Here is a 27,597-nt window from a genome sequence, read left to right as displayed (position 1 = left end):
AGACCAAAGGTTGTTTAGTTTTACCAACTCTGCCGATACCGATTTAGTTGCTCCCCCGTCATCGACTAATTTGTGCGCGAAGCAGCAGTTCCATCGCCTCCTCCATCGCCAGCTCGACAGTCCGACCACCGATAAACTGCGTCATTCTCTCTGGCCGTAGGGCGCAGGAAGTGAACGGCAGAAGTGACAACGAAACGTGTCTTCTGGAAATTCGAATCGAAATCGAACCAGCACACGTGTGTCCAGCAGCGGAAAACAAGAAGTGCAAACACGTGAAACAGGGACGCCAGTGCTAGGATCGAAAAAAGAAAATCCGGAAAACGGGAGTTGCCACAGCGGTGTTGGTGTGCCCGGAAAAAGTGTACCTGCTGTTCTGCAGCAGTGCGTGCATCTTAGCCATTCTCCACCGTGTGCAGCGCAAGACGAGAAGTGCGTACCTCAGGCGTGAGCAGTGCGTGCGTGCGTGCGTGTGCCTCGGGCCTTAGTGTGCTGCTGGCGAGCGAGCGAGGTCCTTTAGTGTTCAACGACAATCGTGCACTAGTTGCCATACGTTCGGTTGCCACCTTGCTGTAGGCGTAGACGTGGATAGCTGTCGGGACGCTGACGCCCCCTGACTCGCTCTTCTCCTTTCTTACCCTTCTGATCGGCGAAAAATTGGTTTTCATGATATCTGCTTGGATAAACCCCTATAATGAGAAGGTAAGCTAAATGTCTCGCCCTACCGTGTACGGTAGATTTTTAAATGCATTTACAACATTTATATGATTCTGAAATGTCGAGCAATTCAAGCGACTCATTATTGTTATTAAATTTAAAAAAGGGTCATTGCAGTTTTACTTCTCAATCGTGGAATATGGAATATTAATTTTATTCGGAATATTCGGTGAAACATTTTTTTTGTAAATTTAACCAACTAACAGTTATAAATATGAACTGTTTACTGTACTTTTGAGTAGTGTAAAAAAACTCCACTACCTCTCTGCTGTACGTATTTGAAAATTGCACTGAAAATGTGATGTTTGTTTTAATATTAGTGCGTTAAAACATGTTGAAATACCTGAAGGCAAGCAGAAAATAATCTGTACCCTGCGCTTCGCATTATCATACAAACAACCACACTAATCTAATTGCTGTCTTTGTATCGGCGAAAATACACGTGGGGGGGCTCATAGGTGATCCGTTGCACCTTACGCGTGACCGGACCCTGATACGCGCACAGAGACCAGCAGCAATGGTACTGCCGATTTCTAAGAGGTGCAAAATAGAGGAAAACGGAAAACCGGCAACAATGAACCAAACCAACAATCGAGATCGTGAAGAAAAAGGAAGACACTACGAAAAGTTTGCGCGCTATGGAAAGTTAGAAAAATCGAGTATACTCATTGCTTAAATTCAGCGTGGTCAGTCAGCCATTGAAGCTACACGGATCGCGCTGATGAAAAGAAGGCGCAAAGGCTTTCTCTCTTCACTGTTCATACCGCTTTTCTCTGCGCCGTCTCCCGTCGCCCTCACGAACCAAACTATGTTGGACGTCACTTTTGGTGTCTTAGTTGGCTTCTGCGATATTGGCCATACCAAAAGATACGAACCACCTACGCTTCTGGCTACGTGCAACAATTTTTCAGCCAAACAGTTATAGCTACGCAGTTCCGAAGGTCCATTAGCATTGGGCATCGGTGTGTTCAAGTAGTCTGGGTATGTGTTGTTAGTGATTTCACTGAAAACCCTTATGTTGCTTCGATATTTTGTTAGTGTAGTTGCACTCCTCTTTTCCTCGCCATCCGCCCGACAAAGCACACACGCACACCACCCATCATCTCTGGCCACGGCATGGCATGTCGTTTGCTTGTTTGTTCAAATTAAAGCGATTTTTATGTTGGAGGAATGCCGCGTCACTGCAATGGCTGCAAGAAATAAATATGAGGGAAACGTGCAATTTGGAAATCTTCGATGTGCTGTAATTGGTTTCTGTGCGGGTCGGCTGGCTGGCTGATAAGGTACCCGAAATTTTCTAATTGCTCAAAACGACGGATTATAATTCGTTAGAAGAAGTTGCAAGACATTTTCGTTCTTTTACTACCTTTTCGGTCTGTTGATTCTATGCGGTTCGATGGAGTGATGAGAGACAACAACAACCGATGGCATGATGCATCCCCGTGCACCACAGTTTGGTGTGCATGAAATCTATAAATAGAATCGCTTGAGAAAAATCGTTGCATAATTTTTGCCTTGTAATATAGTTAGTAGGCCCTGCCTGCCTCTTATGTGATGGCGAATGAAGGAAGCAAAGCTTTTTTTTTCTCTGGTGAGCGTTAAGCTATGAAAATGGCATTTAATTCATACAAAGTACTCAATAAATGAATGCTGAATGTTTCACTGCGAATGCGACGATCAAGCAATCTAACAGTGATTATGTTATGGTAGAAAGGTGATTGCACTTGGAGTGTACTTATGGTTTGCTCTTGACCGTCTAATCGTAACCTTGATCGTGTTCGTTCGTGTTGTTGTACCGGATTGTTCTTCGAATGTGCTTCAAGTGCAAGTACAATGAGATTGACGTTAATTAACATTAGTGCGTAAAACATGGTTGCCAATCCCACAAATTCTCAACGATCTGCTATTCACACTCTTAGCTGCAATTGAACGCATGCACAATGGAAAAAAAACCATTGTGTTTTAAACCCCGAAACACAAAGCAGTGTTTGTGTGTTGATTGTAACATACGTACAAGGGTTTTTACATGGACAATTCGTGTGAACCTCAATAAAGTTGGATGGTGTCTACTCGAATCTTCGATACAGGCTTTCCGATTAGTTTTTCTATCCTTACCGAATATGTTCCACTCTTGTTTAAACTTTTCGACTCGTGGCAAATTGAACGCATGAGTAAGAATTTTAAACCAATAAAACTAATATGTTGTGAGGCAAAAGTATAAGCTAATTACGAATGTTTCACAAAACGATTAGTAAACAGACTTTTTACCACCTTATTGAAACAACTGACCTTCCGGTGAGATGCACGCGTGCAAAAATTGGCATTTGGTTTTGTAAGGAAACTATATCGATAATTCCTTTACGGAGTTTTCTCCGACCGATAAAACAACAAACACGCTATCTAGTGAGTATGCACAGTTGTGCAGTGTGACTTCCACGTGACTGTCGGACTACGTTTATCAGGCGCATTAGAGTGAATGTTTCCGTACTGTTTTTAGCATCCTTCATATGCATGCTGTACAATCAATTGCGCTCATCGTTCTAACGATCTATCATGCACTACCAAGGCTGGCAGGACAATGGCGGATAAAGAATATCTCAGGTGAACGAAATGATGTTTGGAACTGTCAATGATATTTAGCTATGCTCAGAGGGAAACGGTCTCAGAGTAATTCTCGACGATGAACTACAAACTTCATCTTTGCGGATGATTGCTCATGTATTTCCAGCGCGATTAGACACGCTTATCGTTGGCAAGCAACTTGAAAACACCTGACAGCAGCATTATGATAATAACCGAAAACAGACTGTTTTCGATAATCGGTATTTGTGATAGGGTGACGCGTATTGAAGATTGGTTTATCAGCTGAAAAACACAACAACACTGCCTTCGATGTTTACGACAATGTTAGGCCAAATCGTCTGCATGCCACATCGACCGAAGTAGGTATACCTGATATTTTACTTTACTCGTAATCTCTACTTTTGATGTGGATGATAACACGTTGACAGGGTTTTCCTGCGCTTTGCTGACGCTCGGCGTTATTCCCATAAAGCTATGGTTGTAAACAATAAACATGCGTTTGGTTGTGTATTAAGTGAGATTCAGTATCATTTTGAAGAGCATAAAACTGCACCAAATTGTATTACTGAACGGATTACTATTAAGATTGCATATTTTGTATTGAATTTCAAAAGCTTGAAACATCTGTTATCATAGCCAGCTATTTATTTTTCTAAACTGCATTGCACGACACATGAGAGCCTACATCTGATAAGCATTTTGACGATGCATTGTTGTAATCATCTAATAGCAAACAAAATACATTTCGTTCGGTGCAACACACAGCCTAAAAATGTGATAGTGATTGATTGAGGTATTAACCTTTGCTGACATTTGCACAGGTGAAGAAAAAGAAGTTGCTCTTGTCACGTCACTAAAACAGATAACGAAACTTACTTTACGACGGCTTTTAGTACACTACCTTATATCGCCACTTCATACGGGATTTTCCTAGCTTTTTTCTCGACAAACAAAAACAACTTTTATTTGTTTATTTTTTCAAAATTTCAAAGTTATTTTTTGTTATTAGAACGTACAGAGACTTATTATGCACCAACTTAAAGTTCTGCCCTAAAGTTGTTGCACGAGCCACGTCTTCAAAGTTAATTACCGAAATTTATGTTCTAAATTTCAAAAGTTTCGTCATCGAGATTTGGGTAGTTTTTTGGGGATGCTTAGGCCAACCCCAAGATTCGCCAACGAAACACCGGCCGGTGTTTTTATTGCTATTGATCTCTCGTTGCTGCTCTTGGTTCGCCTTGAAACTGCCTTGTCTTGGGGACAAGGGCATGTGCTCGAATGACATTTTTTTCGCTCACGAAGACTAGCAACGAATGAAGGGGCTTCGGGCTAGGTGCAAGGCAAAATACCTGCGACACCGCTAGGGTGTCGTCACAGTATTATGTCAGGTTGGGAGAAAAGAAGTTATAAAAACCTTTTTCAAGCTACGTTTTACGATATTTCAGGTTCAAACGAATGTTCCAACATAGAGCGAAATTACAATTGAAAATTAATTTATTTGAACTTGCCAAAACAGAGAACGCAGTAGATATGCTATTCTGATTCTAGTTCCATCGTTCTGTCCATTGAAGTCCACGAAGATTAACAGTGGCTCCTCCTGCACATACGCGGTAGTAAACCTCATTGCCGTTTTGTTATTGTTTGGCATGCAAACTAGGAAACGAATTCGAGTTTGCTAGAGCCGTCCGAATGCTGTGAATGGTACTATCGCAACATCTCAAGCTCCTTGATTTTTGCACCGATATTTTGCGATAAAGAGCAGCGTAAGGCCCAACTAGAGATTCGCGACGTCGTACCGAATGTAACCAAGGTTTGCGACAAGCGGCGAAAAGCTAGCAAGGCACACATTCAGTACAAAAATATGTGCCGAATCTATTTATACCGTCCAACGGTGCGCAAGATAACTGGCTCCTTGTCAATGAGGGATGCATAGTTCCGCGAAACGGGCGGCAATCAAGCATTTGTCGTCGTTCATCGTTGAGGTTAAGGTGGTGGTTGTTCCTCACGAGATTTTTCTTCGCACAGCAACTGCTTGAAGTACAGCTAATGTGATAGGTACATCCTTGTGGATCTTCCTTGAATGCATTGCATTGAATGTGTGTAGGTGCAGTGCCGCTGCATTTGATTTTTTTATTATTTACAAGGAAATTCGTTTTCGGTATTGTTGAAGAAATTCAAACACTTGTCAACGAGAGTCTTGTACTACAAGTACACTTGTCAACAAGTAAAATAAAAAAGCTTTTTTCGTTATTTTAAGGTTTGTAAACGCCCGAGCTATGTAATTTGAATGACACTAAAATCTTTTAATGCACAATCTAAACGCTTGGCTTATGCAATCTGTATTGCACCAAAATGTTGTAATGGATATTCCTCTGAAAAGGGGAAAATTTTGTGCAACAAGAACCAGGCGCCTCCTTTTGCACCAGGAATTGTTTTCTTAAAATAGGAATTTGCTAAATTTGTTGCAGGAATTCGCAAAAAAAACTTTCTGGTAATCATAAAATCGTAAAATTACGTTACGTTTAAAATCGTTATTAAAGTTTTCCCTACAGTGCAATGGTCTGTCAAATAAACAGTCCGAAGTATTCTGACAGTATTCGGATGATTTTTTGACAAGCGTCAAAAACAAAATGGAAAACTAAAAACGCGATTTTCATCAGAACATTTCAAGAGCAATATAGTGCTAATTCAATAAAAAATGTCTATAATTTGTTTTGTTTTGTTTTTCGGACGCTCTGTAACGTCCAATGATGGCTACTAATCTTAAACCTTGACAATACATCAACTCTGACAGTTGATCAACTTGCGAAACCTGGTGTTTAATACGGCTGTACCCATTCCAAAAATAATAAATAAAATAATAAATGGTACCATTTAAATCTAAAAAATCTGTTAATAAGCAAGATGACTGAGATGCTATTACGTATGTAAGCGAATTTTTCAACAAACTGGAATTGATACCCACTGTATCAGGATCAGGACAAATATTGTTGCAAAATATGTACAAAATAAATTGTTCAAAACAATCTGGAATCAGACAATCTTCTTGTTGGATAATACTAGACGATTTGCTAGTTTGACATGTAAATGGAAGGAGAAAAATCCAAAATGGCAGGGATGGGACTAAGCGACTTCACGATTTTTACCCTAATTTTCCCTATTTTTCCCTATTCTTTCCTATTCGGGCCCTATTTTCCGTCCAACTTTAAAACGAACTGTTCTTGCTTTGTAGTTGTAACCACACACATGTGTGGGGGTGTCGGTCAGTCGGTTAGGACCAAAAAGCGCATCGTCTGGGCTACCCCACGTGATGTCGATATGCTCGGTCCGCCAATGCCCGACCTGGTCCATATGTGACGCCAGACATTTATAATTAAATTGGCGCCCAGCTCTAAACAGTCTATTACTACCACTGGCGAATAGCGCCACCACGCAACCACCATAGGGCGTAACACACACTAGGAGGTGGCTGTCGTTATTTGAATTACGATACCGCCTGCTTCATGGAACGCTGGTTGCTGGTATAGCGGATGTGAAATATTTCCCGACAAAACTACCGAGTCGGTTGAAAATGAATTTGGAAAACTCCTAGGCGTTGCGGTACGATCAATAAAAGCGAAATTTGGTTCCAAATTGTAAGGAGGGCAACATGTAATGCTGAAAAATAACTAGCAATTTCTCCTATGCATACATTTCTTCCGCAAACAATTGGGTCCAATTTTATAGTTTTCGAATCCATGGATGGTCTGATTTACTTTCGATACCTTGTTGTTTATAAGAATAAATGATTCTTCGAATGATATTAAAAACATGCAGAAATCATCGGATCAGACACTGGAGAAAAACACTGTGTCTTCTAGGCGCTGATATTTCAGGTTCAATGGGTTCATTGCAGGTCAGCTTTTTGAGTATGCTCGTTTCTTTAATTTATTTCGTAACAAGCAGAAGCCACTACAAAAATCAGTGACCCCATTAACACAATAGATGAATTAATTAGCTGCATGCTCAGCCAAAATATGTATACGCCGTCAAAATATATAATGTTCAAAGAAAAAGTACATTCCAAATACTAATCTTAAAGTAATAAATATTACAGCAAAGTTATACAAAGCCTTGTATCTGTTCAATGCTGTTCTGAATCGTAAGAAAATGAGCTACCAGTTGCACTCATACCTTATGAGTGAACCTTTTAGACGGACGGTCGTTCTCTCTCTATAGTAGCTCATTTTCTTTCTCATCTTCACCGAGCTTTCTCCGTTTAAAATTTGAGATCCTATTTCACGAATACATTCAACTGGTTTCTGTACAAATGATCAAGAAATTTTTATCCCAAAGAGAGATTTTCCACAGATTCCTTGGTTTCGGACTCGTTTCTTCAACTTTACTTCTCTCTGTCTATAATTTGTCTTTTCTCTTGCCAATTTGCACTCTCGCAACGCACTCTCGCGATTCTCGCAAACAACCAATGTTTGGCACACAAGTCTTGGGCGATGTGTGGGCGATTGAGAAAATTCGCTCTGGGTCGAATGCACTGCAGCAAAGTCGAGTGACGACGATTACAATGTTGGCCAGTAGAGTCGTAGAAAATATTCCCCCTAGGCTTTGCAAAGAAAAGCAGGCGTTTTTCTACCATATGGTACGCTATATGCATTTGGCATTTGCACTATAATCAGGAAATGATAGATGAATTCTATTGCGTAATATCAAACAGCTCATTAAACACTCTCACTAATGGTCAACTCACTTGAACTTAACCTGAAATTGTATAATGCTGTACCAACATTTAGGGATTTGTTTTAGCTTATTGCATTTGACATTTTTCCATGAAACCAACCAATTTTTTGCGTTGCATGTATAATTAGACAACACTACAAGGCATGCAACACCGTTCGTTCCATTCTATATTTTAGATGTGTAGTGAAATATAGTTTAATTCTACTTGTGTAAAAATCACATTGTCAACCAGTCCCGAATCTCGAAGGCCTCGCAATGAAAACCAAACGTCGCTATATTAATCAGTTCAAAATCCGTACTGGAAGCTGATTGCCTTGTTCCAAGCATGTGGTCAAATGGAATGCAGACTCTGCTAAGGCACGATGAAGGCCACTGAACTACTTTCACTTTTACACCTGTCGAAATCTTGAGCCGTAGCGGAGGGGTTACAGTGTCGCTCTGAGAAGAGAGAGCGGAGCTTCGGAGCAACACTGGGCCACACGATCGCATTGCGCAACAACGCATAACCCGCTTTTTGCGGTGAGTCGTTTGTTTTCACCGTAACCTTGACATTTCTGTTGCCTTAGCGAAGGGGAAGTTACTTATGTGTTATTGAAAAAGATGGATATTTTGTTGTTCCATCCGCAATTAAATCGAATACTTATTGGCGGACAAAATATTGTTTGAGATTTTCTATTTCAGCCTCACTAGTAAGCAAACAGTGTAATGTTGATTAACAAATGTTATTTTTGAATAGAGAGCGAAAGCAAACGTTGAAAATAAACACAAACCCGTTGCTCTCGTTATGTGTTTGTCCAAAACAGATTTTTGGGAAAGCTTTAGAATTCGTTGTTTACAAAAATATTTCTTAAATGACCGAAGAACAACTCTGCTTTGTTTTAAAGTGTGCAACTAAGAATATTGTGTAAATATTTTTCTACAATTGTAATAAAATTATATTGCATAGATTACCACTTTTTTGCCAACAATCGAGATTACCATAACGATAATGCTAAAGTGCACTTTACATCCATTCAAATTTGCACGATTTTTGTACATAAAGTAATGCAACATTCTTTGATTCACATAAAAACAGTTAACCATAACCTTTTCCTGTTCGTTTGGCTACGTGCTTTGTATAAATTCTAGCTATCACACGTTTTAATATTCGACCTGGAAACAACGTGTCTGTAGCAATAAAGTAAACCACGTTTTGCCTTTCAGTGCTTGTGGGCGTTGTTTTATCGCAAAACATAAGGCGAATAAAAACACTAACCAGAAGGAAACCAATGCAGATCTACATTGAAAACCTATTGCATAGCTTTCATATCGGCAAATTACGTATAATGTATAAAGTAGACTCAATGACGAAGTATAACAATTCAAGAGCATTATTTCATAAATCTCAAAACCCAAAAGATTGCCTTTTACAATGCCTTTATGTGCTATAGATAATTTATAGAAAATGCTGAAGAAATAGCGAAAACACTGTATCTTTTTTTTCCGTCCGTTGATATTGCAGAATCTCTTAGTCGTAAAAGTTGCGACGCGATGGGTTGAATATGATCGTGTATTGCTTAGCTAATTGAATGCTAAAAATGAACCAATGCCGGCGATTCTTACGTCCTATTGCTGCATCCTGTTTTGTGAAAACCATGTCTAGGTCATTCAACTTGATAAATTTTAAAGAGAGTATTACTTTATAAATAAATCACGGTATATAAGGCGATCCTATTTTTGGTGTAAGGAAATGACCTTCATCTATATATTCACGATGCAACGTATTGCTGCCGATCATTTCGGTAGATCAAAAGACTTTTGGGCAAACCTAGTGCGTTTGTCCATAAATAATAAAAAGGGAAAATCTTTTAGAAAATGTTATATTTACAATTGCTAGGGGTTTTTTTAAAACATTAACCATTCTGGTAGAGCAGTAATATTTTGCAAGCGATACGAAATATAATAGTCCGACAAAGCAAGTGCGTTTCAGAAAACACTAAAATAAAATGGTCTCCAATGAGCTCCATGACGGCCCACCCTCCGGCAAAATAATCAATCAAAGAGTGGCTTGTACCATTACGCTATTATCAATTAGCTGCCAACAATTTGATAATCGACATTGGCTCGAAGTTCGGTATGTAGGGTTGGGAGCGAGAGGAAGAGAAGCTTCACTGCTACACAGCCATCAAGGAGGAGAAATGGAAGGAAATTGTATCCAGTCGGAAGGGTGCCGCCAAAGTTTGTAAGTTGCAAGAAGAGGTTTCTTGTTTGTCAAACAACATTGTATTGGAGGCAATGTTCTTATCATCATGGTATCTAGATAGATGGTTAACGTTCGATGAGACCATTGCTGTTCGATGTATTCGCACGAACTGTTTTTCTTTTAAATGAAAATTTACGTTTTACTGCTTCAACAAAGCACGTGTACAATAAAAATGTTCAAAGATACCCGGAACACAATCACATCGTATTTCACACCGCTGGAAACCTACTCGTGCGTTAGTTATGTCGTTTTCCGTGATGTGATTATGAAGATTGGCTTCAGTCGGACGGCGAGGTTGCAAAGTTCGGACACATAATGGAGCTATTTTTCCCATCGCCTGATCGCACTTCGTGGTGAACAATGTTGTCCCTGCAGAGCGGTTTGCCACTGGTACATTCGGGGCTGCGGTTTTCTTGAGAAGCAGCTTCTAGAGACAACGCAACTTTAGAACACTCGCTGAATTACTGTCGTTTCAAGGTGAGCCGTTAGTGCTTCAGGTGCCAACTATTGGTCGTTGATGGTGTATGTAGATTTATCCTTCATACAAAAAACCTTAGGCAACAAACAACTCATCCCGGTGATCGTAGGGATGCAGACGTTCGAACTGAAAAGAAGCCAACGAACATGAATGATTTCATGTTATTTCGATGTAAACAGTCACTGAGCTACTGCATCGGTGGCCACGTTTGGCGATTGTAGGAAGGTCCGGATGCGACAAGGTTGTTGCCTAGGTTGCTAGGCTATACTAACGGAGTATGCAGTACGATCACGATCGGAAGACACCAAGGCTGCTGAATCGCTGAAGCGTAAAAGAATTTTATGCAATGCCTTTCGGTGCCCGAAGTGCCATGTGACGATTGAATACCGCCAAAGTTATTGCAGAAGTATAGCTATTAAATGTAATTTAAAAAACCAAATAAATTAAATTTCATCACCATAAAACTACAATATCTGCCAAGCCGAATAAAATCATCAAACTGGCGAACGCGAACGTTATTCAATAAAAGTGCAGGAATGTGTGATGCCTTAGTGCGGTTACTCAGTAGACGAAATATTATATTTAACAGTAATCGTCATTACTTTTCGTTTATATATTGAGAAGTAGGATTCAACTTTCGATATCTTATCGCCTGGGCAATGTAATGGGGACTGTATGTCAATTTTTATTTGTCTTTCCAATAACTTTTTGGTCTGTCGGTGTTTTATTCGCGCCATCACTTATGGCAACTGCTCAACAACCTTTTCTTGATAAATAGCACTGGATGTGTAGCAGATGGAACAATCAATCATTGCAACACCATTCTGCATCACGCACAAAAAAACTATGATAAGCAACCGGTTATCTATAAAACACCCACTTCTCTGCAGCCCTTTTGATTTGTACGTTTAACGTACAATTTGTTACGTACCATCACGCTCTGTCGATCGTAAACGCAGTGCTGTGCTCGAGCGATGGACAATGTTGGATTTCAGTAGTCAAACCAGAAGGTACACTAGGCTTTGAAAATGATTGCAGTCGGCACTAACAAAGTCGCTGTGTTTAATATTTGCCCGCTCATTCATTTGCAACGCCTCGCAAAACAGGGGACTGCTGACTCGGGACACGATCGTTCGATGCGCGGGCGCCGCCGTCCATTAACGGTGTGGTGGAAAGCGAGTTGCCCAATTTCAATCTCAGGTGACATGGTCATGGGCAGCCTTGCGTTTTGCTCCTCGCGGCCACCACCACCCACTCTAGGGCTTGGAGTTGGAAAATCAACCCACTATGCACTATGCAGCGCACATCGCGTCGATACGCGTCGGCCAGCTGTTGATGGCCGGCGCACAATTTGGCAATTTTTCGTGTTTGCCTCACTACTTCCCATTCGCTGCGCTTGCATAAGCCTATGTGGCGCACTGGCCACCTGAAAGCTTGCCCCCGATGCAGACCAGTTGCTGCCCAATAATAATGGCCACGCTCGCTCGCGGTTTGCAAAGGTAAGCGAAGTAAATTGGTCTTGCGTTTCGCCTGCTTACTCGTCACCCTCCGTAGTCCTTCCCGATCGCCAGTTTTTGGTGTTGCGAAAGAGTAGAAAACGTGGTGGGCTGGTTGGCCGCCCGATCGGTTGGTTGGTTGGTAGGCAAAAAGAGTGAAAAACAGCCATTTCTACGCTGCCTTATGCACGGTGGCGCTGACTGCATGATGCGGTGAACCGAGGCGGTGTTTAGTGAACTACGATTGCATTAATCGTTGCTTGTTACGGGAACGAGCGTTGTTTGAAATATGTTTGGCGACACAGTTTCAAACGCGATGTGTTCGGTCATCCGATGATTCTACGACTTCGACGGATTTATTTTCTGTGGCTAACCTAAATATTTTCCGACATTCAAATACACTCGGTGAAAGCGTTACTAGCCGATCAGAGTGTGTTACTAAATATTCACCGATTCCATAATGTACAGGGAAGGAAGGGATCCGGGTGGATAGTCGACGGTGCCACGGGGTGACACGGAACAGCCAGCCGAATCCGTACTTTTATTAGTGCACGTGCTACCCCGTTGATGTTGATCGGCGATCGTTTGTGTTTGCGTTTGCACTTAGGACTGGTGTGAGTGTAATGTTTGCGGCATTTCTGCCATCGACTGCAAACAGTGGCACTAATTGAGGCGCTTATTATCTTAATTGAAAATTGTGCAGTATGCGGCAAGATGACGTTTGTTTTTTTTTTCTTTCGAGTTGTACTTCGCACACCACAACAGGGTTCTTGTGTAAAACGCGTCCAGCTCAAATTCCTTTCCGTCTGATTGATAAAAAGATCCAATACTTGGTAGAGCGACGTCAAACGTGTAACACTGCGTCGCCGAACCTTCGTCCAAAGGAACGAAACAGGGCCCTTAAGAAAAGGTCGTGAAACTGTTGATCAGCCACAGACGGTGGATGGTCTTACGAGTGGTACATGGTTTTTTTGCGAAGGAAAACCCGTCAATCTGCTGTTTTTTTGTTGTTCTGCCGGTGTGCATTGTTGCTCGAGACGCGAGAGACCTTCGGCATGCGATTGGAGGAAGAATGACTTGCTACATGGGGTGGCGGTGGACCGGGGCCTCCTCATGACTTTTCCCGTCATGTGCTTCCGTCCAAACTGTCCGCGGCTGCTGGCGGTGCATTAACGTTCGCACCACGGTTACGCAATGACGCCCAATCGGCATGCGTAGATTCTACTGCAGGGTTTGTCTTTAGTGTCGCCGTCACTCGGCGGTTGAGAGCGGTTTGCGTTCAAGCATACGCGAGCACTAACGGTGCGATCGGAAGGTCCGGAATTCCCCGCCTCGGATTCGTATTTGTCATTGTTTGCCGAGCCAATTGTCTTGCAGCAAGTTGTTTGTAAAGGCAGCAAGGGAGCAAGTTGGGAGGCAGTTTTGAGAGCAATTTGTTTCTAAATTGTGGAACACCGTTTTTACTTCCAAAGTGACCATTTCTATTCTCTGTACCCTTATTTCTATTGCTGAGATTGCTAAAAATATAAACAGGATACTGACACCGTTCTTATGCTGTAAACATTTGCTAAGCCTGTGATTATCAGTAATCACTAGGTGCTTAAATCACTCTTAAGCTCCCAAAGAGTTTTAGCTGCCACTGGCAACTTAACTAAACCTCGATCGATCGTAGTTCCTGCATTCCGTAGTGCATTTTGAAAAATCAGCTTATCATGTCTTTTATGCGATGCTCGTCGTTTTATGGCCAAATCTTTACTTCAGATGCATTAATTGTTGTTGATGGGATTGTCCTTCAAAAATTTCAGAAGGTTTTCAAAGCTCAAAGTACACCACACCTTTCATATCCCACCATATGCACATCAGATCCGTTGCAAAGTGAAAAATTCGCTGTGATTGCGATGGACATGGTTCGCCAGGTTGTATCCAGTCCTTCTTATAATAACTCTCCTTTTTATCATCAGTAACGATTCGATACAAGAAACCAAGGTTTTTCGGTACAAGAAACCATTTCTGCAAGCAGTAACGAAGAAGTACTGCACGCAAAAACTCTTTATCAGGACAAAACTAAATTATTTCAGATGCTTATAATAGGTGTATTTAACACTTTCACCAAACAATCTATACAGCGTTAGTTGCGTAATAACAGTAGCTAACAAACACATATTTCATTTAAAAAAACATTTGTTATATTTAGTGAGTAATGCCATTTATTGTAAAACTGCAAGAATTAAGTACTACACCTAATAACTTTTCTATGCAACGTTATTTGAAAAGTTCACTACCAGAACAATAACGAATTTTCGACAAAAAATGTATCGAATGTTAGTTTTCAAATCAGCTCAGTGAGTGTTCCATCATCGCAATCACACAATGTTACATGTCGCAAAAAAGAAACAATCAATATTTACGGTGAAGTGATGGTGACAATGGTGCAAAGGACAAAATAACAATTCAAATCACAAATTCGCGAGCTACCGGTCAGCTAGCTTCGTGTTGGATTGCGGAAAGTGTGTGTTTTCAACGACCAATGGAAAGCGCAGCTTCGCTTACTACAATGTACAGTACGCGGTACCGTCACTATTGTGCTGCCGTGGCACCATCTGTTGGCACCGCGTAGGAGGTTACATAAAAACGAAGGCGTAGTGTGCTAGGCTTGGTGAATGAATAACCAGCTGTATGACTTTCCAACAGTTGGTACTGTTGTTAGCAGACTATGGGTCGCAAAAGCATGCTTTCCAGTAACTGTGCCCCGCGCGCGCGTAGGAAGTAACTGGCCATGAAGCGTCCGACGCGATGTTTGGTAGGGCAAAGTTTTTGGGAAAGCCTATTCAGAGATGAAAATTAATAAAACACTTTGCTGAATCGAACTCAAGAGCCACTCGTCATGCCAATTTTTTAATTGTAATTGATACACTTTGGCCTAAAAATGTTTTTTTCGGGCATAAAGATAATTTCCCAACTAAAACTACAAGAAAACTCAATTTGGTGGTTTGAAAAACACATTATTCCCTGAACATCAATACACTTGTTCCAACGAGATTCCAATTTATGATTTCCATCCTTGAAGCGAGAATCTGGAATGATGTAATCTAATCCCCCATAAAAGCTCCATGCAAAGGCATGGCAAAGCCCTTCATAAATATTCGCTTCATTACAGTTGAATAAATGATTTTACGTATTTTGCTTGTTCAACGATTCAAAAATCGAACTCAATCCTTTCATTCGGTCTAGGTCGAAATGTTTCACTGTCAAGTTTGGCTCTCGAGTATCCTGCTCGAATGCTGGATGTAAACCGGTACGGTACTATCCTGTAACCAACTGCTAACAGAACCGGTTATACATGATGCAATGATGTTGCGTGTGGGCGGATAAAGTGTCCAAACACAACCTACAGGAAATAGAGACTCGCATGTGGAAGTTTTACAAAGCATCGCTAGTCGTTTCAGACGCTGGCCAATTTAGTTCAAGTTGACGAGCATATTTAGTTTCGCCCTCGGGTTTTTTATTTAGATTGTAGATTAGATCTAAAGGTGATAATGAATTATGTGTTTACTTAGTACTGTAGCATAGCTTTTTTCACAAACGGTCAAAGAGCCGGGTGAGACCAACAAATAATAAAAACAGTAACCACAGTTGCTGCTCACTCAAAAAACCGGTTGGATCATTCCCCCTGATACCGCTGCCAAAGTTGAAATTGATATGAACACAGGTCGCGAAAGTCATGGTGGGTTTAAAGTTAATCCATTTCTACGCCGTTTCCCCAATCAGCAGATCGCTGATGGCAACTGGGACCCGATCATGCAACTGCAAGTATCCAGTGTTGTATAAGCGTTTGTTGGCATTTCTCAAGATTCAAGCTAATGGATTAGCTAAGATAAGATGGACTTATCGGCGAATCTTTGGGAATTGTCTTCCGAATTGGCCAACATAAAGACCAACATTTATTGCAATAGTTATGATCAAAATGAGCTTTCGCGGCAGTACGACAGTCGCGTTATGTATAAGGGGCGACTTAGTTCAATTTACTCTCTACCTAAAGAATTAGAGGGCAATGGCCAAGTATTCCTGTAGCGAAAATCTTACTTGTTTTCTTACTGATGAGTCAATCGGTCTGGTGAGTGTACATTACTCTACTTCGTATTTTCCAAATGTTTGGAAAAATCAACAAGTATCTGTTATAAATAAGGCCCCGGTCCGTTCTTCTAAGATTAAAAAAACCAGTATTTTCTGTGTAGTCCAATACAAACATTGCTGTCCTCGAAAACAAAGGAATTAATTGCTAGTTTTGCTTAACTCTCTTGCGATATGAGGTTAAAATGTTCATAGGATGTTGGTGTGAAACAAATATAAAAGTAACGGACAGAATATAAATATATGGGTATAACAATGCTAAACCTATAACTGGATTACTCGAATGTCGGCCACGAGCCGGTAGTCGCACATTTCAACGTTCCTTCAGCATTCACGTGACGTGCCGCCGATTGTTGGAAGTTCCGCATGTTAGGAAAACGAACTGCGCAGTCTGTTTGCGCTACTTCAAGGCGGAAAACACAAATGCTCCCACGCTATTCTGCACGAACAGTTATGATGCACTACCCTGAAGAAAAGAGTGCCTGGCAACGAGCGCAAAGATGTCGTGTGGAAAACCGAAACAAAACGTGACCGATCGCACTAAGCCACAACTGATCCCTGAAGCGCTTATTAGTTTACGATGGTCGTGAAACTATCATCAAAGGAAGCACTCTACAGTTTAATAAAAATATTGTTTTAGTTTCAGTTTTTTTTTTCATATAAAAGAAGCCGTTAACAGTAAAGACAAGCGACATACTTGGTTGTCAGCTGATTTGTTTGCTACAGTGCGATCTAAATATATCAAATTCAAATTAGTTTTCAAGCTTCGTTATCAATTTCACGTGAGGAAAGGACTACTTAGCATCTGGAGAGTAGCGTATAACACGCTTCAAAAGACACCATGTTTTGCTTACACACTTTATTTTCTATTCCATAAGTGCTGATATATACGTAACAAGCTCAAAAAATTTCCGTTTTAGTATTCGGTCATCAATAGATCGTTTTTGCGCATCGGCTGTGCGTTGCGATGTTATCTATAAATGTTATACAAGCGAGTGATAAAAGAAATTCCTTGTTTTGCTCCAAGAGCATCTTGAACAGTCCAAAGTCATCACATTATGAATTACGTCAAAATTCGCCTAACATTATTTTGCTTCGTGTTGGTTGCAAAGTTGCTTTGTTAGCGTACAAAGAACCATCAGTTCACATGCCAACACCGCGACAGTTTATCAGGTGCAACGAAAAAATACTAGTTTTTTTCAACTGATAACGGCCACCGTGACACTTAGCTGTTTCAAAAGCTAGCGTCTGATAGCCCTGAGTTTTTTTGCAAGCAGAGCGAATGTCTGTTTATCAACAGGTTGAGTTTTCGTTTATCTGTATAAATAGAATAACATGTAATAAATGAGGCAATCAATGCCTCAATTTGTCTATACTTCAAACCAGGTAAATCCACCTAAATGGTTCACCGTATACCGCACTTTCGTACAGATATTGCAACGGTGTTGTAATTGGCGAAATGAAACTTTACGCAGTAGGCGCACTCAGCCATGAGCTCTACTGCGAGACTAGTTCGCAAGACCTTGAATTTCACTTATCCAGTGATCTTATTTTCTTTCAGTCCCGTTCTGCTCCATTGCTGGAGATGCAGGGGAAAAGGCTTCAAGGCTATCGGTTACGTTGTCATGCAACTCTGTGGAGTTCCTTTTCGCTCATTTTTCCCACTATGCTATGCTGTCCAAAGCGTTGGCCCGCAGTACACTGCAGGAGGCTGCAACAGTTGTGGCCTTCTGTCGATATGTCGGTGCCTTTTTGGTTGCCATGCGTGATCTCGAACTGGCGTGATTTGCCCTTAAACGTTGGCCTACTGATTGGAAATCACGAGGGCTAATTAGACCTTTCCTAGAAACGCATAACGACGCCGATACTATCGATAGTGAGGATACCTCGTTGAACGTTGGAAAATAAACTCTTATTCATTATAATTATTCGATATAATTACTAAATACAATCCAGTAAATGGAACCAATAATTTCGGGCCTTTTGGAATGTCTTACTAGCCGACCCCGTAAATTTCGTTCCGTGTAAAGCTTTATTTTGGAATCGAAGCAAACGTCAATCAGCCTGAACATCGAACGAATGAACAAACATTTTCTTTCGACTGAAAATTGACGAAAAACTATACCAATGGGCAAATCGAAATTAACAATATTCTAAAGGCATATTAAGTTAATGTGTAAATTATCGTTCGTGGGACGTATAATGCATTTGTATTGCTTTGAGAGTATTCGAAATAAGTTAGTCTACAATTTATTCGAGGATGAACAGTTTTATAAAGTTGCTTGAAAATAAAATTAAAATACAAAAATGAACAAACAAAAAACACGAAAAAGAAAATAACAAATTTTTCTTCGCAATCTCTTTACAATGCACAAAAATCCAATCCAAGCAGTAGGTTTTGCAAAAGTGGAATTGTTATGCTTGTTTGTGCAACTGTAATTTTGTTTTCGAAACGTTTGGTAGAAACGAAAAATTCTCACTTTCACACTGGAATGCGCCCGTGGTTAACCTTGCATCACGCGATTGATCGATTTTGTTTCACGGGTACATTAGTAATTGCATAATAGAATGTTTCTACTGTTTCCGTTCTAACACTGTATGCGCTGCTGTTGCTGGGAACGGGTACGATCAGGCTCGCCGTACCGCCAACTGAAGTTGCCAATTTGCCTATGAATTCAAACTGTTACTAGCGCCGTTGCGACTGCTGCTTACTGAAAAGCTGCGATACGGCTCAAGGATCACTGTGGTTCGACCAGGTGGGTAGTTCCTAGGTAAAAAATAGGTTAGATTAGAACGCACTGCCAGTTACGAAAGGCCAACCTTTGTTTTTGTAGCTATATTATTAATGTTTCTGTTCAAGTTATCGTACTTATAGACAAAGTGCAGTGACTGAAACGTGTAAGCGTGGCTCGACTCATTAGCTCATGCTGTCACCGTCACACTGTGTTCACAATACTCACACGACAACAAAACTGGTTTCGTTGAGTAGTTTGCAATGGCGCTCACTTGGTCGAGCCTCAGATGCGTGACCGTGGCTGTAAGGTGGCAGGCAGGGCTGGACAACCTTCACGCGTTTGATTGGGTTTCCCCAATCACATTACTAGGTCACGCAGGTCCCTGGCTAGAAACGTGGGCACCCTTGACAAGTAAACTAAAAATAAGGCACCTCGTGCACAAATTTTATAAACAGAGCTTGTCTATTTTTTGTGCCTTTATGTTCTGGGGGCTCGGTTTCTGGGTTGCATAATAAAACCAGTTGGCAGGAACGGCATTGGGTGGATATTGATTCGGTTTGAAATACTAACGCTTACCTTGGATGTTGTTCATACATACACATATAATTTAGTGCAAGTAATGCATAACAATTTTTATATTTTGTACAAAAATGTATTATTTTGCAAATTTGCTTAGCGTTATGTATTTCGATTAATGAAGAGATGCTAGATGGACAATAAAAACAACGGACAATCTCAATTAGGGTTTTATCTCTGCTGCGCAAAAATATGTGCTGCCTAATCTTGTTAAGAAGCATTAGTACAAGTTGAATACGTATATGTGGAAGAGTTTTGTCGCGACGAGTCCGTGCTGTGTTTGTGCTCCATAAATGATTATGAGAGGTATTCCCACCACGCATCTGTTATTCGTATCAAAGAGTTGTCTAGACCGATCTTTGTTTTTATAGCGAAGTGTTCAGCGAGGATCATCAATCATTTACACACACAGAATGTGGTTAAACTACCGTTACGATTCTTATTTATTTTTGAAGCACGATGAAAGAACCCTTAGTTGTAAACTATATTTCAAACTATTTAGTCCTCAATGTTTATAACACCTTTACGCACTGCCAGGATGGTTTTAAACTTCACTTCATATGGCAGACTCACCTCACAAGATTCCAGAACTATGTAAGGGATTCTAAAACGATTGTTCAGGTATAGATGGTGTCGTACAACATGATCAGTTTAGATCTTGTAGTTGAGCCAGAATTTTTTACTACAGTCGATACTTCACATGTGCAGACGAGGCGATGTCATGTACAAGAACGAAGCCCTGCGCTCAAAGTCTCTATAATAACACAACAACAATGTACAAGAACTGTTCCACATATCCACATTAACTCATTGGCCATTGCGCTGGTACAAAGCTGAGTCAGCACCGTTTGGCGCATGTGGCTTGTAGTTATTGTTACATTGACTGCTTTGATGCAATAACCATTTTTCGCCAGTAGTTCGAGACATTGCGCTTTGTAGAAGGTTAATTGTTCACGTGGCCATTACTTACGTCACGTAATCAGTTCCTATGCAAATACTGTATTATAAAAAGTAAAAATAAATATACTTTTTGAACCAAAAAGATCGTTTTAGTCATTAGTATTTTAATTGGCGAAAAGTCAGAAGTATTTCGCTTGCCTCACTAAGTACAACAGTACCGTTTTCTTTTAATCCCAGAAGAACGGACCGGGTCGTATTTGTAACAGTTACCAATTCCAAACCAATCAGCTTCCGTTCCTACTGTTTCGTTCGCATTACTCTTTGAGAATCCATCACATCGCAATGTTTAAATTTTGCCATTCGAACAAAGTTTATCCATTCATGCTCTCTGTGTCGTTCGGATATCTTTGCTGTAAAGCTGTGCAGCCTTCGTTGCTTATTGCTTCGATTATTATGTTGCTGTGCGGTTATTGGCGACTGGTGTTCGTTAAATTGCTTGATGTTACGTTGCTCGCCTAGTAGTGCGTAATTGAAAGCTCCCAAATTTGATGCAGTCGTTAGTCGCAGTCGTTATCCTGGAGCGAAAACTTAGCACCACGAAAGCCCTTAACAGCTTCCAGATTTCTTCGATTTTGCCAAAAATTTCAGTTATTGTTTTCAAAATAGTACAACAGAATTTCCCGCAAAATCACCTCTTCGGGTGTATAACCACCTTCCATAGCAAAACGTGAAAAAAACGATGATCCGTTCAGTTTGACTGCACAATAACAAAACGCGCTCATAGCTGGCAGATAACAACTCTACACAACGACAGTTTATATGATGGTGATAAGTTAATTACAACTAATACTAGTGCCATTTGATTGGGGAATAAAAACATTAGGTGATTTTTAAGGCATAAAAACTTAAAGGCGGCTGCTAAAATAAACTGGGCTTAGAGTGTAATATTTGTTTAATTTTTTCATGCAAGTTGCAATATTATCTTTATTTATTTGTACAGCAGTTTTCAGTGCTATCGCGGATAATTCGTCCACAGATATTTCCTTGCAGATTGTACAATCTGTTCCGGCCTTCTTGAAAATATCGTTTGTTTATTACTAATATCAGTTCCCAGTTCAATAACTGGGTGCTGGTTGCAATGTCGGTTGCCGGATGTGACTTTATAGGTCCACGGTATACACGACAAGCAGTAAAGGCTCGCCTCCATCAGCAAACAACGCGTGGCAAATAAGAAGAGAACATTAAAGTGAAAAGCGACCAGGAGAGGAGATACAAGAAACACGATTGTTGTTGGTCATGCTCACGAGACGCATTTATCGTTTTTAGGAGCGGTGTGGAATGTGGAGGCCACCGTCGAAACCGAGCCGCGTATGTCGCCGCCATTAAATAGTTCGAAGAGGCAACATCTGTATGGCGGGAGCTATGTTCTACTGCGACTGAGTCGTGTGCATGTGTAGATGTTGCACGTTTTAGGGGATTTTTGTGCTCCACTGTGGGCGGCTAGTGGGCGGGACCCGAAAGGGGTACCGGAGGGGCGTTCTAGTGGCTGGGCGCACTACCGCAGAATCCGCACACTCATGAGTGACAAAGTGCGCTATCGGAGCGAGCTCTGTTTTGCTAACAAGTGGCCGCTTTGAACACTCAGTAGTCGGTGTAGTAGTGCAAAAGCGGCACACACACTCCGGCCTCTGTAGAGTTACGTTTTCAGACCGTGCGCGATTCCGCTATACGGCAGAACCGGGAGTGTACAAAGTTAGTATCGTGCCGAATGACGACGCGAAGTAGTGCAATTCGAGGATTCGTTGTAATTCTTGGTGCCTGTCAACGTGGCGATTGGTTTTCGGTTGTTTTGTTTGTGTCAGAAAACGTCGGAAAACTTCTGCTAGGGTATGTTTAGCGATGCTTGCTAGCGTTACACACACATCGTTAGTATGCTTTCGGTGACCGATGATTACACAATACTCAACATGCTGTTTTGAGTTAGCAGGATGGTTGTGCGTAGTGGGGTTGGCCAAAGATTTTCTGGCAACGCTGTCAAATTAGTTAGGATATTGTCAAAAATTAGGATGATACATTGAAAGTCCTTGGCACTTGGCAGGCGCATCGGTGATAGATAGCCGTAGCGTACGCACTGGCGATAATTTTTCTACACGTCGGCAACACATTTCCTCTGATGGCCAATTACGTACAGTTTACAAATTGTTCATCGCTTGAGATCCATCAACCTTCATCCAAGGCGGGGGTTTGTGGCGACGGTTGAAAGGATCAAATGATGTTTCATGATGAAGGAAGGCAAAAAGGAAGCCAATGGTCTTGCAACGCCAACATATACGTGTATGTATCGGTAAAGGTCGAAGGTGCAAGAAGATATAGCATATGGAAAGTGGCGCGCACCTGAAGTGAATTGGGTTACGCACAGTGATAACGAATGTGCAATTACTAGGTCTATACGTTGAGAAGTGCACTGTTTTTAACACACAAAAAATGTTTATAAAATTTCTATGCAAATTTCTATTTTATTCGAAGTATGTGCCATCGCTGCCTGTACATTTCTCCTATATCTCTGCTAAATCATGGATTCCCAGACGAAAGAATTCTTTGTCTTTTTAAGTAAACTAATTAGTCATTAGTCAAATCCAAGTGAATTGATACTATTCTGAAACAGTTTTGCTTTTTGTGGTTATGGAAGTGTTAGCCACGGGCCACCAGGCGCCTCCATTTTAGATAAGAGAAACGGCTTTATGGTCGTTTTTCGATCAATAAATGGTTCAAATTGATCATTTGTTCTCAATAGCGATCATAATTAACGTTATCATCAGCTTTTAGAAGCTTGTGAAGCATCACACCATTCTGTTCCATCAGAAAGTCCGTTTTTTTGAGTTCTTCGAGGCTTTTGTTTGTTAAGTCAAAATGGCCATTTTGGATTTTTTTAAACCATATTAAGCACTGCGGTTTTCCAAAAACAAGTCCCGACTAGCATTTGGTGCGATTTTGAAACATTTTTCTTCAAGAGGTAGCGGTAAAGGTTTGCAGGTTTGATCCCCATTAAACTCTACTTTTATTTTACTGGCTTAACAATGTTGACAATTTCTTGAGCGAACCTTGTGATCGACCAATGGTGTCCAGTAGTAGTAAATGATGATGGTCCAATAGAAACGGATGACAGTTTGAAAATATTACCACCAACTAATTCAATGCATGCATGTTTTTGTTCGTTTTTCCTAAATCAGTGCGGAACTTTAAAAGTTCCCGACTCTTATTCTCAACGCATCATGGACGGTTACAATTTGCAACCGCATCAGCAGCAGCATACTTATTCCAACGGAAACAGCGGTACCAGCGCCCATTGTAACGGTGCAAGTCGGAATGGCGGAACCACGATGTATACTAGTGCCCACGGTTATCCGGCAGCAACGTTCAACTACGCGACGATGAGTTACGCGCACTCTGAAGGAGGATCAGTATCTCCGCCACCGTCACCCCGATCCAACAGCTCCATCTCTTCTGCGTACTCTTCCTCGTCGTCCACGGCGGCTTCGCTGTCGGCTTCATCAGCTCTATCTTCCTCGTTTTCGTCCTCGTCATCTTCGTCCTGTATTTCTTCGGCCGGATCCGAGAATGGCGCTTCATATGAAAACCTGGACATTGCGGCACAACGGCTGGCGGTGCTGTCGTTCGAGCAAGTCCGGAAACTGAACGACGTGATGAACGAGCCGGTATCGATCCACGGACGTGGAAACTTTCCGACCCTTGAGGTGAAGCTGAAAGATCTGGTGAACATTGTGCGCGAAAAGCTAGAAACGGACGTTACATCCGGAGGCGCTGGAATGACGGTGAAGGATATTCGCGTGAACGGTGGCCTTGCTAGTCATGTTTTGGCGTCTGAGCCTCAGCCATACAATGATCTCGATCTGATCTTTGCCGTCGACTTCAGCATGAGCCGAAGCTATGATCGGGTCAAGTCGGCGGTGCTATCCTCATTGCTCGACCTAATGCCTGAGGGTGTCGTGAAGCGCAAGATTACTCAGTGCTCGCTGAAGGAGGCGTACGTTGGCAAGATGGTGAAGGTGAACAGTGACGGTGACCGCTGGAGCCTCATCTCGCTCGGCAATTCTTCCGGTCACAAGAACGTGGAGCTTAAGTTTGTCGATACAATGCGCCGTCAGTTCGAGTTCAGCGTCGACTCCTTTCAAATCGTGTTAGATTCGCTCTTGATGTTCTACGACTGCGCTGAAATGCCGATGATCACAGAAAACTTCTATCCGAGTGTCGTTGGAGAGTCGGTATACGGCGATTTTCAAGAGGCGTTATATCACTTGCAAAAAAAGTTGATCTCTACTCGCCAACCGGAGGAGATCCGTGGCGGTGGTCTTCTAAAGTATTGCAATTTACTGGTGAGGAACTACATGCCAGTAGATACGCAGAAGATCAAAACCTTGGAGCGGTACATGTGCTCACGATTCTTCATCGATTTTCCGGACATCGTTCAACAACGCAGCAAGCTGGAATCGTACCTGAAGAATCACTTTTTCGATGAAGGCGAGGAGCATCTACAGTACCAGTACCTGATGCATTTATTCGACGTCGTTGAACAGTCGACTGTGTGCCTCATGGGCCATGAGCGTCGGCAAACGTTAATGCTGATCGAGTCCCTTGCCATTGAAATTTTGTATCGAGACCAACAACAGCAGCACAACGCTGGCATTATCACCACCACATCGCCGACCGGTAGCTCAACCTCACCGGTGCCTGGCAGTGCCCAGCACTCAACGCTACAGCTGCAGACACAAATGTCTCAACTATCACTATCTCCACAACAGCTGTCTCCGCAGCCTTCGGCGTTGCTTGGCCAACATCACTCCCAGGCTCATTCGCCTAGTGGCCATCAATCTTCCCAAGCATCTCCGCAGTCTCAACAGTCAACACAGCAGCAGCATCAATTGGCATCTCAAACGCAGCAGCAATCGCAAGCGCAGCAACCTGCAGCGATTGCTCAGACCCAGGCCATAACATTAGCTCCGCAGCCCGGACTGCTGTACGCCAACGGAATCTACTACGCCCCAATCATTCCTTATACCCAGTGCACCTGCAACAGTTGGATCGCAACGTGATTGGTGCCTCCAATGCCGCTGGATGCTAGTATCGTCAATATTTCCAGCACCGAATCCTCTGCGGTGGCACCGGAACTATCCGAGTCAACTTCATCCCAGAGCAACTGCTACAGCAGGAATATCGTGCAAAGTCCCTTATCCAGCAATCACATTGCGTCATGTCGATCAATGCGTGGATTGATGACTCCTTCGTTTCAGCAGTCCTCACTTGTACCATCATCTTCCTCCTTTCTGTCTTTAGCACCATCTCCTCGTTCATCACCCACGTTTTCTTCATCCGTCGCGTCTGCAGTACGAGGTGCAGGAGAGTTCGTTCAGCAACTAAAGTTTCTGTCCCTACCCATACTACTTTGATCAGCGGATATTTCGTCTAAGCTGGCGATCTTGCACGAGGATGGAAAATATTATTATCGTCTACAAAACGATGCATCGATCCTCAGCGAATAATGATCCTTTATCATGTGGTGCGTTGTTGTCACAGCGATGATCAGGAGCTTCTTGAGTGAGTTACATTAAAACAGTTCGTTCAATATGAATTCTATTGGTAACCGTATCTTTAATAACGATGGTTGCGCTGGATAAATAAATTGCCACTTGCTTTTTGTCTAGCGATGCCAACCTTTCCCTGTCAGAAAACTCTAAACTGCAAACAAGGAGATCACCGTTAATCGAGTTATTTTATTTTGAAGTGTTTTTCGACAGAATTCACAAAGTACATACCGTACAATCAAAGGGTAAATAATTTGTTTGAGTTGCAAGGCAGACGAAAATAATGCAAACAAAAAGACTTATAAAAAAAATGTTTAAAACGATCTAATTGCGAGAAATGAGAATTAATAAACAGATGATCAAATAGAAACCATGAATACAGCAATGTGATGTGCGGATGTGGGCTTATGTTACAAAGGGCGATGTTCACTTATTGGTTCATAAATATTGGTCTACTGGAGCCAATATCATCTGTTGATATGTACCCACCTGTGACAATATGTGCAAACAAACATGCTGAAAATTATTTCTTTGAATTACTTTTTGCTTTTCTCCCATTTTTTTGTCTACAGTCACTATCTAGAAAGATGATCATGATCATGAGGAACTGTGATTCTGCCATTTGGAGCGAGGTTTCGTTGGCCCTACATGTGCTCTAGAATCGTTACTGCAATCAAAAGGACAACTAATTTATGATAACAAGCAATTCATCCCAACAGTGAAGTTCGTTCGGGAGTGTGTTCATTGGTGTACAATGTTGGTGTGTCTTGTGTTACCTTCACCGAATTTAATATACGCATTCAAATGGTCTATGTGTCCTGAGGTATAAAACACATACAGATACATACATACATACAGAGCCTTTTAAACACATTTTGCACCTCACAATCTGATTCAGAATATGCTTACCTAGCAATGTCATACTTGGCAAATTAAGAATTTTTTAACTGTGTATTCTAAACGAAGGTCACGGTTTTTGGCAAATTTCCGAGCTTGCTCTGTTTATCTCTAATGCGGTGCCATTTTCATTCTGATGGTGGCGCAGTATTGGCTCATTGATTGTTAACAGAAGAATGTAAATGAACAGAGCTAACAGGAACACAAACGAAAATACAAACTCGCTCGGAAAACAGAAACTAACAAGTAGTTACATCGCAATTGCATCAATGCATGTACTTAGCAAAACATTTTCATCCGCCCCTGAGCGTATCTTACTGCATAGGAGGACTTGTAAGAATGGAAAACAAACAACATTTTAATCGATAAATGCGGATGGGTGGAAAGATTCGAGCACAAGTTGCGATCCAAAACGTGTAAATAACTGTAAAGAGAAAATGTATTGAGACTGTTGTTATGTAAGAGAATGGAGACGACGAGCAAAAATAATCAGTTGGACAAAATACTGTTA

The 27,597-nt window shown here is 41.5% G+C and overlaps 1 protein-coding gene across 1 annotated transcript; it reads left to right on the top strand.

Moving 5' to 3' along the window:
* Positions 1-69: 69 nt before the first annotated feature.
* Positions 70-26,636, top strand: LOC128276480 (terminal nucleotidyltransferase 5C). Its single transcript, XM_053014943.1, has 2 exons — positions 70-699; positions 23,820-26,636. The coding sequence occupies exons 1-2, from the start codon at positions 664-666 to the stop codon at positions 25,698-25,700; spliced, it is 1,917 nt and encodes a 638-aa protein (XP_052870903.1). The 5' UTR covers positions 70-663; the 3' UTR covers positions 25,701-26,636.
* Positions 26,637-27,597: the final 961 nt, after the last annotated feature.

Source organism: Anopheles cruzii, chromosome 2 (genome assembly GCF_943734635.1).
Source record: "Anopheles cruzii chromosome 2, idAnoCruzAS_RS32_06, whole genome shotgun sequence".
Lineage (NCBI taxonomy): Eukaryota > Metazoa > Arthropoda > Insecta > Diptera > Culicidae > Anopheles > Anopheles cruzii.
This window is presented reverse-complemented; position numbering and strand designations above follow the sequence as displayed.